Source organism: Apus apus, chromosome 4 (genome assembly GCF_020740795.1).
Source record: "Apus apus isolate bApuApu2 chromosome 4, bApuApu2.pri.cur, whole genome shotgun sequence".
Lineage (NCBI taxonomy): Eukaryota > Metazoa > Chordata > Aves > Apodiformes > Apodidae > Apus > Apus apus.
The window spans coordinates 16185054-16201007 of record NC_067285.1 but is presented as its reverse complement, the minus strand read 5'-3'; the positions used below and the strand labels follow the sequence as shown (position 1 = coordinate 16201007).

Below are 15954 nucleotides of genomic sequence, written 5' to 3'. Positions count from 1 at the left end.
TTAGTCTTTGACTCACAGTTTACCACTGTAATTGGTAACTTGCTGATAGTGGCTATGGAATCTAATCCAGTAGAGTGTAATTTTTATCATAATTCCTGTAGATGGTTTTAAAATATGGGTCATTCACTGTTATTTATTATGCGTGTACTCTATTTACACGTATTTTAATTTTTGTACTTGCTTTTTTCTTGACTTGTATCTGTAAATCCTTATGAATCAAATTACGTTGATATTTAGAGGACATAAAAAATAAAAGCAATAATAACAATAAAACAATAAAACCAAAATAAAGTAAAATCTTTAATTGCTAGTTTAATACAGACTATATGATTTGCTATGATAGTCAAACCTATGTATGGAAATAACTAAATAATACCCTTCCAGGGGAGTTTTCAAGCTGAATTATGCAAACTTTGGCAACTCTTTCCTGAAAGAGTTCTAGAGGAAGCATGTGGGGCAGAGGAAGAAAGGCATTGTCTTAAAAACACACTAATTGTTTTGTATCTAGAAGAGAAACAGTATTACAGAGTGGGGACAGAATTTGTGGTAAACAGTTTATTCCTTATACTTTTATACATAGTGTTGCATCAGTTTTACTGTGGGAAATAAGAACATGCAGTACTCTTATGTAAATATTTTCTCTATTTTTGGGAAAAAAGCATGAGTGCTTTTGGGAATGACTGTTTTAAAAGCAAGTCTTTAATTCAATGAATGCTTGCACATGTTTACTTCTGTGCTTAAGGAAAGGAGACAGCATATGAAGTGCTTAGTAGAATCAAATATACATCTATTATACCACAAAAATGTATTGAAAAGTAACTGTTGTACTGTATCAAGTCTAGTAAAGTCCTCTGCTTTCTGCATTTAGTCAGATCTGCTAAATGGATAGTTCAGGAAATCCTGTCATGGACACTTATTGACTAATTTGCATAAAGAGATATTTCTTCCTTACCTCTATTAGTATTTGGCTTAAATCCTCAATGATTCCACTAGCTATGTAAATGCTTAATCTCTTGAAAAATCCTGCTAAGTTCTTGCTGTGATTGAAAGCTGTGATAATTTGTTCTCATTAATTTTGTATTTAAATACATTGCCTTTCAGTTCCACTAAATATTCCTTGGTTTTCTTTTTCTAAATAATGGACAGATTATTAAGAACAACCTACCTGTCCTATTATTTTGCATTCTGTTTTCTCTTACTAGATTCTTCTTTAAGCAATACTATTTTTTTTCAGTTTGTCAGTGCAGTCACTGCAATTGTATGTGAAGTAAAATTAAATACTTGTGGAAGTTGATGCCTTTAATCCTGATTTTTTCAACATACACTTGCATTTGAGACAGCTGTAATTTGTGCTATAATTATTCTTTTGACGTATGAAGGACTTTGATCTATTTAGAGTTGTCCTGCACCTTTTTCAAAGGAAAGAGAACAATTTGTAAGAGGTTGCAGAAGAAAGCACTGCTTTAAATCTACGTTTTATAGTCTCACTGCAAGTATGTAAGAAAGCTAAACAGTGTTTTTACTTTCTTTTCCATGGGAAGTGTACATCATTTCTGATACCTATTTTGTGTTGATATGGGGGAAAAAATTGTATTTGTACTAACTCTGGAAAAATTATTCTGGAATCCCTTCATGGGGCTGTATTGCAAGGGAATGTAGGGATACATATTTATCCCTCCAGAATGCTGACTGCTTCATCAATGGGGAGAATGTTAGAATGTTAAATCAGCAGGGAGACAGAATGGTTTCCTCTTAAATATAGAACAATGTATTCACTAACATAAATATAAACAGGAGTATATAAACAGGGAATGGCTTATGGAAACAAACAAACCAGGCAGCATTCTTAAAGAGAAAGTGGTGATGGAAATGCCTCCAAGCTACTTTTGTGTTCTCACAATGGAAGAAAATCTTGATGTATCTCAGCCTTTGTGGACTCTCCTAGGTGTAGCACTGAATGCTTACTACTTTTTTTACCAACTTGATCTCCTAAGTCTTAGGAGACTTTACAAGAGATTGTCAAAGCAGACTTTCAACAATCTGTGTGTTGAGTGAGGATCCCTCTAAAGCACATAATCTGAGCCAGGTGTAGAAGCCTGATAGGGATCTTTCTACTAGTAGAGAATCTGTTTCTTGGTAGGTTCTTATAGTATTTTCACATCTGTCATTCAACTGTGTCTTGGATACATGGCTAGAAACCCACTCCTTTGTCTGTCAATGAAGACAGTCTTCTTGGTATTCATAATCTCTCTTAGAAGGGCAAGAATATCCAAGTCCTTGGGGATTGTCCTTCCTGTGCCATGGTGAACAAGCACTAAGATAAGATATGAGCACTGAGATACAGTGCAAGGCCAGAAGCGTAGAACCACTCTCCAAAATACATGCACCTTCCCTGGAAATTGGGTCTCTGTGACTTTTCTGTAGAATTTCTTAATCGCTGGAGATCTAGAGTGACATTTCGTTTACTCTCCTGCAAAATCTACACATCTAAACATACTGCAATACTTAGCAAAACATAACTGTGGTTACTGTTTTTTTAAAAAAGAAAACAACCAGAAAGGTCTTCTCTAAGTAACATAGTTGATAGGTAGTTGGAGTGCAAACATGAATATATACCTGACCTGCTAAAGCAGAACACCATTTGGCAAAATCTAACATGACATTGTGCTGACAAAAGGCAGAGGCAAAGTCTGCCCTTCTCTTCTGCTGTGGAGTTCCACTAATAAATCTGGAGGTCAAACTGAATGGAGGGTAAATCTTAAACATACCCAGTCTTGTGAGCTCAAGTATTGGAACTTCCCTAGTATAATTGTGCCAGTGTGTCAATACACATGCAATAATTTTCTGTTCAACTGTTTCTAATTTTATGAAAGTTTCTAAAAATTTTCTAAGAAACACTTTTACTTTCTTTGTTTTTTTCACATAAAATAAAGATACCTAGATACCTGAAGGTGCATAGAAAAAGGTGTTTAGGGAGAAAATCTTGACAAGAGCTTGGTTACCAGGTAGCTGATTGAGTCCAAAAAGGGTAATTGTAAAATGTTTAATTTAAATTACAAGCATTGCACATACAGTAGAGCATCTTTTATATATTAAAAGGTTTTAACTAGAGAGCCGTTATTGATTAAGATATGTAACAATAAGTTTTTTCTTAAATAATCTTTCCAAGTTGCAGTTATGGCTGTAATTTCCCCCACAGTTACCAGATACTGTATCCAGATGCTATACATGCATTTGCAGTTGGTAACTGAATCTGTACATCAAACTGTCACTCATTTTTCAGAAATTCCCAGCTAAGAATTTTCTCTTGATGTGTATTTTCACCCATATCCCAGTAATGTTTCGTTTGTGTGGGTCTACTTAGTTTCTCTAATCAATAATGAATAAGTATCTTTTAGTTACATTATAATGTTTAAAAACAAATTTACTGTTAATTATCTCTCACATAATAAGGAAATAGACTAGAATATTTCAGTTTGAAGGGATCAACAACAATCATTTAGATAAGGGATGGAAACTATGAAATTAAAGCTTTTTGGTTGCAAAACGTAGCAAGATTGTAACACATCTTTTCAGTACCACAAGAAATAACCTAATATGTTATTAATATTTTTTGTAAGATTCTAAGTATACGTTATCTGTGGAACAAACTATAAATTGGCATTGTGATGGCTTTAAATCTCCTAGTAATTAATGACTGATTAGGATGAAAAAAATCCTACAAAGTCTTAGAATGGTCTTTTAAATGATTCATAAAATATGGAAAATGCATACTCTGGAGCTTTGATAGGTTAGTTCTATGAAAGCTTTCATTTATCCAAACAGTTCTAGAATACATATACTAGCTAATAGGTGGGATGATAACAATTTAACTGACTTGCACTGATGAATAGAATCATTATATACTGAATCTCAAGTTTGCTTTAATACCTGTAAGTCTTCCTTCAGTCTCCCTTCTTTTGCTAGGACTGCCAGAAGCCCACATCCTTGGCTGCACTGAGAAATTTTAAAACCCGGAATTACTTTCTATATAGTTAGTTTTAATCATAATCATGTTCAGTTAGAAGTTGGGTTTTGGGTGTTTTTTTTACGTTTAGTAGCAAATGCTTTCCTTTGTCAGAATGCATCTTGGTTTTTGAAGTTATAGAAACTTATTACATACCATTTAACAACAGGGAAAGAATAAAATGTGTACTGTAAACCTCACAAATATATATGCTTGTGCTAAAAGTTCTAACATATTATTGTAATGGGGACTAGAAAGAACAGTGTACATTTTGTTATTACTGCTTTACTTGGTGCTTAAAAAAATGCTGTAGACAACCTTGTAATAAAGTAACAGATCAAACTGGAAGAGGGGAAATTTAGGTTAGACATTAGGTGGAAATTCTTTAGTGCGAGGGTGGTGAGACACTGGAATAGGTTGCTCACGGAACTTGTGGAAGCCCCATCCATGGAAGTGTTCAATGCCAGGTTGGATGAGGCTTTGTGCAACTTGATCTAGTGTGAGGTGTCCCTTCCCACAGCAGGGAGGTTGGAACCTGATGATCTTTTAAGATACCATCCAACCTTAACCATTCTGTGATTGTAAGACTAATTGGGCACTGTTCAGTCAGAGAAAGCATTATCTGCTTAAGACACTTTTGTTCCTATGAACATTCAGAATGTGGAGCGAATAAATGCTTAGGAGGATGCTACATTACTTTCTGGCTTCTACATTCTTAACAGCAGTATTACAAAGAAAAATCTTTATTTCTGGTGTCATGACAGTCACTACAGAGTTAACTTTAAGTTTTATCTCTTAAGCTAAATTTGCAATGCTGGAAGAACACAATATGCTCATACTTTATGTAGATAATGAACCTGGGTCATAGGAAGCAGAGATAAAGCTTTTCTTGTTATGTACAAACACAGAAAGTCTCAGACTTGCAATTTAAAATCTAAAGTTGAGACTTCTCCTGAAATATTGAAAAAGTAGCTGGCAGTCCCTGTGCTTAGGAGACTCATAAAGGTAATAGGTAGTTCTATTTTGTAATTACAGTAAAAAAATATTAAAGAAATTGAGATTTCAAGGAGACAATCTAGACAGACTTGAGTTTTTCTGCCCTTAGGGCGAGGACAAAACTTTCCAGATTGAAGGATCCACATAATATGCATCCTAAATGATTTCTAGTATTAGAAGTACAACATTGTTAGTATCACTGCTGCTTTTTTTTTTTTTCCAATGAGAACAAAAAGAAATCTCAGTCCTGCGCTTGAACTACTCCAGTTCTTTTGTTCTTGATTTCTTTTTTACAGCTGTGCCCTGCACACATTGTTGAAGCATACAATGTTTAACATATGCTGAGGGTGCAATTTGTTTTAAAGCCCCTTCCTGCATGATTTCCTTCCTATTGTTGTGTTTTTTTGTTGTTGTTTATTTTGTTTTTAATTGTGAAGCAAAGTGTTCCTGAAGCTTATTATAGTGTCACAGAAAGGGTGGGGAAAAAGAACAAGGCCCCTACATCTTCAGCCCATACACAGGAATGATGCAAGACAGATTAGGGTCAGTTTACATATTTAAAACACCCACCCTCACCCCCAAACACACACAAAAACATAATACACGCCAGAGCCTTCTTACTCAAAACTAGTTTTATTTTTAAAAATAAGTTGAATGCATAGCACTCACAAAGATTCCATTGTTTTGGACATTTTGCATTTAGTAGCACCATTCTTATTTATGCCATAAAAAACACATTTTGGTTCTAATAGTAAGAACAGTGTATTTTTAATGTACACTGGTAAAGCCCTTTTAAATAATATATTGAAACAGTTCAGTGTACATTTTCTCTGTAGTCATTATGCAACTGTAGTGTCAGAAAAAACTCAGACTAAGTAATAAATTAAAAACAAACAGCATGTAGTGGATCTTTTTACAGTTAACCTAATGTCTTAAAAGTAAAAAATACCCTATTAAACGTAAATTTGCAGTATTAACTAACTGAATAAGCCCCCTGCCCATTATGATTCCAGTGTTAAGTATTAGTTAAATTTTTATACATCAAATACCTATGGGATAAGTTTACTAATACCCAAAAACAAAGAGCCTATACTGCTGTGTCACAAATAAAGATGACAAGTTAGCTGATTTAAAGATTTTACAGAAAAAATTGCTACAGGCATCTGCTGTTACTTCAAGTCATGGTCTATTACAAGACTGTACATTCACAGCATCAGAGGTAGGTAGAGCACTGAGGACTTGGATATAGCATTGCAACAAAATGAAACCAGCAGAAAGAAGTCCATTTACCTCTTAAAAAGGTAACAATGCTGAATAAAAAGCATGGCATTTTATGAGGTGGAAAGTGTCTACTTAACACTACTCTCAGACATGGGGAAATATTCACTAAGAGATGAAGAGAGGAGAGAAAAATACCCAACAAAACCAAACCAACTTGGACTTCAGTTAAGAACTGACTGCACTATGCCTATTTCAAAGTCAACTCTAGCATAAAGCAGAGAGGGCGTAATCTCTTTCATTCACCCTCCTATCCCTCTTGACTTGCACATAAATGCTACAAAAGCTTATGACAAAAATTGAGATTTATGCAAAAAAAAAAACAACAACCCAAAACCAAAACAACCCAACAAACCAAGAGAAACAGGATTTCTTCTCCTCAACAATAAATAGGTTTTTGTAGCATGTTATAATTCAGTCCCAGAAAAAATGGACACAGCTGTCCTCCCTCCAATTCTGAACATTATGGTAAGGCCCTCTCTCCTGTGATAAGGCCTTCATCTTAATATTGATAATATATCTTAATTGCCTCTGCTTTCAAAACAGTCTCTGTAGATTCACAATACTTCATGTCATTAGATGGTACAAAATTTTATGTGCTGCCACTCAGACAGGGGACAAGAAGGTGGCAAAAGAACAAAAACAAAAAAGCCATAAGCCCACATACTATAAAGATATTTTAAAGTAGGAAGAATCCTGTCATCTGTACCTCTTCCTCCCATATTCTACCACAGGAGAAAGTCAGGTATCTTCTTGTATTAAAAAAAAAAATCATCCATTAATATCTCTATCACCATTTTCATCCAAGAGTTGGATGAGTGAAGCTTTCTACCCTCAGACTATCCACTCCACAGGAGATAAGTGTAATTCCGTAATTATGTAATTAGCACCTTAACTGTGATAAAGCAGTTCACTCTGCAATATATTTTTGATCCACTCATTTAGAAGAGTAAATCTCTGCATTTTCTTCTGGAACTCCTAAACAGTAGAAGAAAAAGTTGCCCCACTATTACCTGAGAATTTCCCTCTGCCTGACAGAATGGATTTCTATAAGTGTTTAACTATACTTTTTTTGTACAAGTGATACTGTCAGTACAATTGGAGGATGCTTTCTGTTGGTTGACAATACATGCATTTTTGTGTGTGTGTACACAGGAATGACACCCCCTGTAGTGATTCTGGTACAGTACAAGTTCAGCTGAAACATTCTCTTTTCTTCAATTACTCAGTACCACACTGCAGGGCAATAGTTCACATCTGCATTCTGTGAACACTAACATATATACCTTTGGTACTCTGCATATAGATGCTCTGAAGAAAAGCCACTCCACTTGCTATAGTCTCTTCCCTCTCTACCTTCCTCCCTCAAGTTACACCAAATTAAGTGTACAAGCCAGCAGCACCAAGTAATGAATAGAAAATTCCCTGAGTTAGTATGAAAGAGTTACTTTAAACATAAAAAGGATAGGAAAATAAGCAAAAACAGTGTCTATCCCATGAGGTACAAAACTTAAAAACTAGCCAAAATACCAATTAACTCAAATGCCTTAGCCTTAAGCAAATAACCAACACAAGTGCTGAAAAAGGGGCAAGAGTATGGAGTTAGCCAGATGAGATTTATTTCTTCCTGCGGTCCCCCGGCATCTGGAGAAGTCTGGCATTCAATGATTTTTTAAGTTTCAGTAAATTTAAACTAAGTGTTAATACTGTATGGTGGTATCACATAAATGCCTTCAAAAATAATACTGCATATCTCCTTCATTAAAAGGCAAGTCTGTAGTTAGGCCACAGCTATTTTTCTTTCAACTAGTATTTCAAAGATGTGTATTAGACGCACAGAGTATTCTGAGTGCCAGAGTAAGAAGTTATTATTACCACTACTATTACCCCCAGGTATACACATTCTTTTTAGAGGGTGTTCTGTGTGTATTTTTTGCAGTCTGTATTTGATCTACAGCACCAATTGCCAATCCAGCTGCTTTTTCTTTGGAACAACACTTTTTATTCCATCTGCTCCCCTCAAACTTATTTGACGTTCAACAAAAAACCAAACAAATCCCCTCAGCATAGCCTGCTACCCCAAACAAACAAGCACAAAACCACTTTGTACTTATCACCTCTCAAAGCAGGGAGTAACACAGGAATATCGTCCATTCACTTGGTAACTCCGATTGTAAGAGACACTTATACATGGCTTCACTTCTAGTGGGACAGCTAGTGACATGGCAGCACCAGTCTGTACGTGGGCTCGAGCCTGAGCACCAGACTGTAAGGCAGCAGGGCAAGTCTGAAGCGGGTAAGATGCTGTATGATTAGATGATAATATCTGTTGACAGTTTTGCTGCTGTGATGTCTGATGGTGATACTGTAATGAAGACTGATGAGCCTGGAGATACTGTGGTACGTGCTGTTGAGCATTAGCCTGCTGGGCAGTTGGTGCTGGGGTCTGAAATATGGTATGTTGGGCAGACTGAGCATGTTGTCCTTTTTGCTTGTTTGCTTCCTTCACGTCATTATCATGTGCACTAAAACAAATTGAGAAGACAATACATTAGAATAGATATTAAAATAATTTAAACTCTTTTGGATGAACTTTTAAGAACACTCTAACAAATGATGCTATGATGTGAAGGCTTCTAAAAAAAGAAAATAATTTTAGCCTACCCTTTAAAATCATCTAAGCTTTTAAAATTTGCTTCTTTACAACACAGTTTCTTTTCAGCATTTCACTTTATTTCATAGCAATACAGAATGCAGATAAAAGTCAAGTAGAATACAAATCATACAGCAGTAGCTAAAATTACCAGTACAATATGGTCTGCTAGTGTTCTGCAGTAAATTGCCAGACTACCAGACCTGAAATTAATACTTCCTTGCTGCTTCTAGCTCAATTAAATTGGGTAGTAGAGTATAAGGGTTTCAAAAACATGATATTAGGGGTTTTTTAAAGAGCTACATTACAGTACTTAAAGATCACAGGTATATTCATATCGGATCCTGCTTTGGGGAGTTAAAATGCGTGGTTGGTTTTCTTCCTTCCTCTCACCTTTTTTCTAACCCACCCAAGTACTCAGGTTAGACAGTTTAGCTCACCTGAATTTCCTTTCCTTTACACCTGTCTCAAATATGTTTAGGCATACTCTTGCTCTTCGGCTGAGGTTAAGCAAGTGCCACCTACACACTTCAGTAAGGCCTAGAACCTTCTAAATTTTTTTGCTATTGCCTATACATGGCAGATCTCTTGAAGACAGCTGGGGTTCAACCCCTCACCAATTTTTCCTAAAAGATTGTTAACTTTTTATGGGGCACTGCAAAGATGATTAAAAGGCTTTGCTCCCCTCCCCAGCCTATCATGTTCCAGTGCAATACTGAAAACACTTCTGCAACAGCATTTGCATGCTGTAGGTACTATCCCTTTCATTGCTTCTAGTAAAGCCAAAAGAGGCCTTTCCCAGAAAGGTTCCCTTGGCATTTGTTGGCATTTTTATCTCATGTCAGCCATATCTCTCCACTGTGGTGCAAAAATGAATACAGCAAAAATGGATACAGCCTCCTGGTCATTTCCTCCCCCCAAAGCTGTCCACACAAACAGTGTGCCTATGCTTGATTCGTAATCTGTTTGGAGTATCCCTTAAACTTCCAAGGCATACAGTCTTCAGAGTAAGTAGGAACTCCTACACCTTCAGTACTCTCCAACTATCTCTTTTTCCTTCTCTGAGCAGTCAGTAACAGGCTATTTAGCAGATTCTCAAAGCATGCCAAAAGATGATCAATGGAAGTGGAAGCCTGGGGTTTGTTTATTCAAAGAACAGGAAAGACCTTAGATCTGGTAAGGTTTTCTTTTTTGGAAAGAACAAAATAGTTATTACCTAACAATATTACCCAACACCCAAGTATTTTTAGAATAGAAAATCTGAAATTGAAAATGAAATTTACTTTCAGTGCTAACAGTTAAGCATACCAACAGATGTGGAAATGGCCATAAGAAAATCTGCTGTTGTTAACTTACATTAATAGTCGCTCGATACATGGCACTAGGAAATCCCAGGAGTATGCAGTAAGATGATGCAGTCGGGTAGGCCATGTTGGTGAGAGACGCAAGATAATCCTTGAAGAAGCTACACAGGCAGTAGCAACTAAAGAAGGGGCATAATTTAAAAATGCATGATCTAGAAAGAAGGAGCAAGAGAAAGATTCATTTAAGTTCCGACACTGTCTGTCAAGACAACAAAGGAGTGATTACCTGAAATAGGTAACTCACCTTGCAGTGATACTTCCAGAAAGTAATCAGCATATTTTGCCATATATAACTTAGTCTTCTCTAAGCAAACCATTGGCCAGCCATCATGAAGATCAGTCTCATGGACAGCAATAGAAAGGTAATAATCGATGAAATGAGCAGCAGTTGGGAGGCACAAATTCCACTGAAATGTTTCTAGCAACAACAACTCCATATGAAGCAAATTCTGTTTTGTTAGTACCAAATTCATGTTAGTCATACAACCCAAGCTGTTCAACTGTTCAAGTTTGGGAACACTGTCTTCCTTTTCTTCAAATTTACCTTCAGGTGAACAGAAAGAGGAGGGAAAAAAAAAGTTCAGCACGAGTGAACTATAAAGCTGACTGTATCTAATGTCTTAATTGGTCATATTTCAATTCTACTATGTCAAACAAGCTTGAAACTTTCTTGCAGATGCCAAGCTCAAAAGGAAGATGTCATCAGAGACAAAAAGGGGTATATACTATAAAGGGCTAAATTTCAGCAGATGATGTCAAACACCACCTACAATATTGTTCAGTGCCACATTTCCTGTTGGTTTTCCCGCCCCTGCACACAGAAGCCAGTTGCCAAAAGCAGAAGTAAGTTGTATTAGGACATCATTGGCACTACATAAAGTTTTGGTCACCAAATTGTTGTATAATGTGTCTCCATCATCCATGAAATACCACGGTGATGTGACAACACCACAGCATATGGCTTTAATCACCCGCCCACCCCCACATAAGCTTTCTGTTTTTCTAAAACTCATTAGAATATAGCTAGTGCTCTAGCCAATGTGGCTGCTTTTAATGCCCATTATTGTAGGTACATTTTTAGATTTGATAGCTGATAAGCTGCTCCAGCACTTCAAACAAGTGGATTTCAGCAGTATCTGAAAACCCACACTGCCGTATATACCAATTCAACTTTAACATTGCTAGCAGCTTCAGCTTTCCTTGGACTTTAACTTGTCAAAAGCCTGTGTTTTTAGCCTGCAGCAAAACTGTATATGTAGAAAATCCATTAATAAGAGAAACAAGTGTCACATTTCCATACAGTTTGCCATATGGTTGTACTATTTCAATTTCATTGCAAATTCTTTCCATCTTACACTCTCTATTCAGTACTACATGTTATGTCGTAGATGCACATTTTTAGAGAGTTTTGCAGAACTGAACATACGGAACATTCACTTTTTTTCCAACAGTGGAAGTACCTATGCAGGACTTAATCCAAGACCCATCCCAGTCTGTTGGTTTGTTTCCCATACTCTAGTAATTACAGAAATAAAAGTTTCAGGAGCCACATAATAATTTATCTTCTTACATCTATAACCTTATCAGATATGTCACAGTGTGATTTGTCCAATTTATTGCACCACTGATTAAGCTGCTTGTTTAAGCCACATAGGGTAAAAGTTTAAAATAGCATTCTGGTTTGTGCTTTCTGGATTCATGAATACACTGCTCATCAGAAGAGTGAGTACTCCAGGCTTTAAGGGCTCTACCTGCAACTTGTTATGAAGGATGGCAGAAGTGATTTTTAAAAAATTGTAATTCTCTTCAGAACATGAATTTCATCTGAAAATCAGGCATTATTTCAAAGCAAATCCATTTTCCTAAATGGATAACACTGGTTTCTGAGGTAAGGTTTTCATACCCAGCACCTCATCCTTTGCAACGTGGTATATCTGAGAAAATTAAAATAAATTCAGGGAAACAGATCAATATAAACTGAACCAATAGTTAGTTCTGTTACCAGGACCCATTTCTCTGAATCTGCTGGTTTATGAACAAATGCCAGCAGGGATCCCACACCTGTATCTCTTTGTCATATCTACACCCATATCTAAAAGGGGCCCATACACGTTGGAAGATGGATACACACCACACATCTAGCCAAGGTCAATATAAGCAGCACTGTTCATAACGAGCATTTGTAACTTCAGAGTACTCTGCATTCACCAATGTATTCCTCCGGTATTACATTTAGTATGTGACAATACAGGATGTATGTTAGCCTTAGCTTGCTTAAAGAACAAGTTATGAAATCTGAATTATCCCACAAGCACACAGCACCATCACCAGGTGCAGTACAGTCTACATATGGTTTATTTAATTTATTCTTTTATCACATGTATGCAAATGTCTCATTTCCAGCACTTGATCTGCCTATTTTGAGATGTTCTCAGAAAGAGTCTTTCTATTCCTACAATAAAGTTCTGAAAGTTCACCTTAGACCAATTGTTTACAAGCATAAATATAATTTTTTAATCACAGTTTGTTTTTTCTCTGCTCAGTTTCATCCGGTGCGAACAGAAGTCAAGAGAAGAATCTAAAGAAAGGCTCTAAGAATTGGGCCAAACTGATATACACTAATTTGCCTGTCACTTATAACCACTTTGTTTCCCCTATCTGCTGTATCCCATCAAGACACACCTCGTATTTGGCAGCAGAACCTATATTGCTCTAGTTAAAGTTTGATGCTGCATACTTACTTGCTAAAAGTAAACAGGAAAGAGCAACCACATGCAGCTGCTGTATAGATATGTCATAACGATCCATAAAGAGGTCCAACAGATACACAGCTAGATGTCGTGCAGCGGGACAGAGCCTGAACCGATTGCTCACAATGGCAATCAGATCTGCAAAGTATCTTCTCAGATGTAACTGGGGAGATTGGCCTTTGTAGGAGGGCAGCTTCAGCTCCTAAATAGACAGCAGCATGTAATTTTATTAAAATCATAATTTAGTTTCAATTTGTGTCAAATTAACATAGCCAATATTCTCAAATTTATCATGGACTTTTCAAAGGATTTCACCCCATCTCCTTCTGCTCCCATTGTTTCAGCTCCCTTTTCACAGAAAAAAATGCAGCTGCATTACAGAACAACCAAGAAATAATTTGTTCTACACAGCATTAGTAAAACATTTTAAAATTTAACATATTTTCATTGGGGAATTGGCTAGAGTGACTAGCTTTTACCATTTCTGTTTTTTACCTCTACTGCAAAAGCTGTACCTCCCAGCAGGGGAACAGCAAGGGTATGCAAGTACTCCTTCCTCAACGGCTTCAACGCAAAGTCCAGTAGCTTAACTCAACCCCCTCCTGATAGAGCTCAATCTGAGCAATCAGACTTTGTACTGAAGCACTTGCATGTTCCAATGCTGCCAGTTCTCCTGCAGGTGTCTCCAGGAATAGGCCACTAACAGCTAGCTGAGCAACGTTAGGAAGAGGACTTGCCGCATGCATGTGTTTAAACCCTGACTTAATCTGATGCGATTGATGTTGCACTGACACTGATTACAGTGTGCTCTCGGGCACTTCAGCATACATAAGCTTCACATGGTTTCAGATCGGGGTTGCGGGCAGAACTCCACAAGACAAAACTCCTACCAACACCACAGATGTGAAAAATCTGTGGCATGATCTATTCTGAATATAAAACTTGGACTAGTAAAAAGAACATTCCCCAGGCTCCTGCCTAGTCGCTAGTATCTGCTCTTACACACAGCAGAACAGCAGCAATGTCTTCTGCTATCATGAATAAATTTATGAGTTAGCTTGTACAGCCCAGATTAAGTAGGATTTTGAGTGCAATTAAGTTTCTGATGACATGGAGTTGGAACAGAGTCGCCCAAAATTTTCAATTCAAAGTTTAAAGATCAATTTGAAGTTCTGAAACATGTTATTAAGTGAAAAAAAGAACCCCAAACAAACCAACAAAACTCCCACCCATACCTACTAAACTTTTAAATTCACCTTTCACAACACTAACTCAGTTTTAGTAATGGTAACTTTGGTAGCAAATAAATTATTCTATCCTTCTCCTGTGTACCCCCCAAAGCCCCTGAAAAAAAAAATATATATAAAAAATTGCTTTAGCAGTCACACCTCTACGAAAAATAATCCACTCAAGTACTATCAGGCAACAAAATAACATTTTTAGCAGGTTCAGTGAACTGATTTTCAACTCTGATCATAAAACATGCTTGATTGGGAATGTAGCCCCAAAAAAGCAACTTCGAAACTTTGAGTCAGCCAAAGCAACTTCAAAGTAGAATTGCCTAATCCCTCTACTAGACCTACTGCACCTAGTATTTGCTCGGCTGTGGGTTTTGGGGTTTTTTTTGTTCGTTTGATTACAATAACATCAGGACGCTTTCTGCAGAGTTTAAACTTACACCCACCAACACATCCAAACAGAAGAACCGAGCGCACCGCGTGAACCCTTTGCCTTTTACAAGCTCAGAGCCAGAACAGTCTGGCCAGATAAACTGTCAAGACTGAGCACAAACAGTCCAAGCACTAAGCGAGGGGAAGGCTCCCTGACTCTCAGGGTTTAGGAAAGCAAACTCCACCGAAACCCCGCTCGGCCGCCTCATCCCGCCGCCCCGATCGTTAGAGCCCGCACTCACAAAGGCGCCGAGCCCGCGGGTCCCCCGCTTCCCCGGGTCGCGGGGCAGGGAACGGCCCCCGCCTCCGCCCCCCGCAGCCCCCCAGCCCCCCGCGGACCCGCTGCCGCGCCGGGCTACCTTGTAGCGAAGCGCCTGGTGGATGTCGGCAGCCAGCTGTCCTGTCCACCACTGCGGCTCCAGCTCCATCGGCGGGGCGGCGCGGCAGCCGGGCCTGGGCAGAGGGGAGGAAGCGGCGCCCGCTGAGAGGCAGGGCGGGCGGGACGGGCAGCGCCGCCCTCGCCCCTTCCTCGCTCGCCCCCGGTTAAACGCGATCAGCTGCCGCCCGCGCCGCTGGGCCCCCCGGCCCCCGCGGCCCAGCTGGCCACCATGCGGGGCACAAGTGAGACTCGTTAAGCCACCCCCTCCCGCCGCGGGGCACGGCCGGGCGAGGCGGGACGTGGAGGAGCCGGCGGCTGCGGCCCCCGGGGAAGGCGATCGCGCCCCGACAAAGGCCGGCAGCGCTTCCCCCGCCGAAGCCGCCACTCACCCTACGCGGCAGCGCGGCTGGCGGCCGCGGCGGGGCCAGGCCCGGGGCACCTGAGCGCGGCGCAGCGTCCCGAGGGCTCCCCCGCCATCACACGGCGCCGCCCGCCTCGCCCATTGTTAAAGGGCCGAGCGGGCCGGCGTGTGTACAAAGCCAGGCAGCGCCCGCACGCGCCCGCCCGCCCGCCAATCGCCTGCCGCCTTACAGTGCGGCCCGCCCGCCGGGCGCCAATCAGGACGCGGCGCTCACGGGGCGCGCTGAGCCCCGCACTTGGCGGCCGGGCGCGGGAAGGGCTTTGGGCCCGCGGAGCTGCCGTAGCCGCCCCGAGGAGGGCCCGGGGAGGAGGGGCGGGGCGGGGCGCGGCGCTGCCGGGCCGCGCTGTGGCCCTCGGGGGTGCGGCCTGGAAGGGCCCCTGCGCGGCCGGGGGGGCTCGGGGCCTTCGCCTCGCTGCCTCGCAGGGACCCTGGGCGTG

The 15954-nt window shown here is 39.7% G+C and overlaps 1 protein-coding gene across 1 annotated transcript; it reads right to left on the bottom strand.

Annotated features, from left to right (window-relative positions):
• Positions 1–5616: 5616 nt before the first annotated feature.
• On the bottom strand, positions 5617–15623 carry CCNJ (cyclin J). The gene is made up of 6 exons (XM_051619175.1): positions 15486–15623; positions 15077–15170; positions 13039–13249; positions 10542–10841; positions 10290–10449; positions 5617–8805 (listed from the first exon to the last, which is right to left on the bottom strand). Exons 2-6 carry the CDS (start codon positions 15143–15145, stop codon positions 8394–8396), a joined length of 1152 nt encoding a protein of 383 aa, XP_051475135.1. The 5' UTR covers positions 15146–15170; positions 15486–15623; the 3' UTR covers positions 5617–8393.
• Between the last annotated feature and the right edge of the window lie 331 nt (positions 15624–15954).

What these genes read in the sequence shown, in the direction of transcription:
- CCNJ (XM_051619175.1), bottom strand. Translation starts at nt 15,145, where the DNA reads ATGGAGCTGGAGCCGCAGTGGTGGACAGGACAGCTGGCTGCCGACATC. An exon ending in ACCAGGCGCTTCGCTACAAG is followed by an intron (nt 13,250 to 15,076) that starts GTAGCCCGGCGC and finishes CTGTCTATTTAG; the next exon opens with GAGCTGAAGCTGCCCTCCTA. An exon ending in TTCCTGTTTACTTTTAGCAA is followed by an intron (nt 10,842 to 13,038) that starts GTAAGTATGCAG and finishes GTTCACCTGAAG; the next exon opens with GTAAATTTGAAGAAAAGGAA.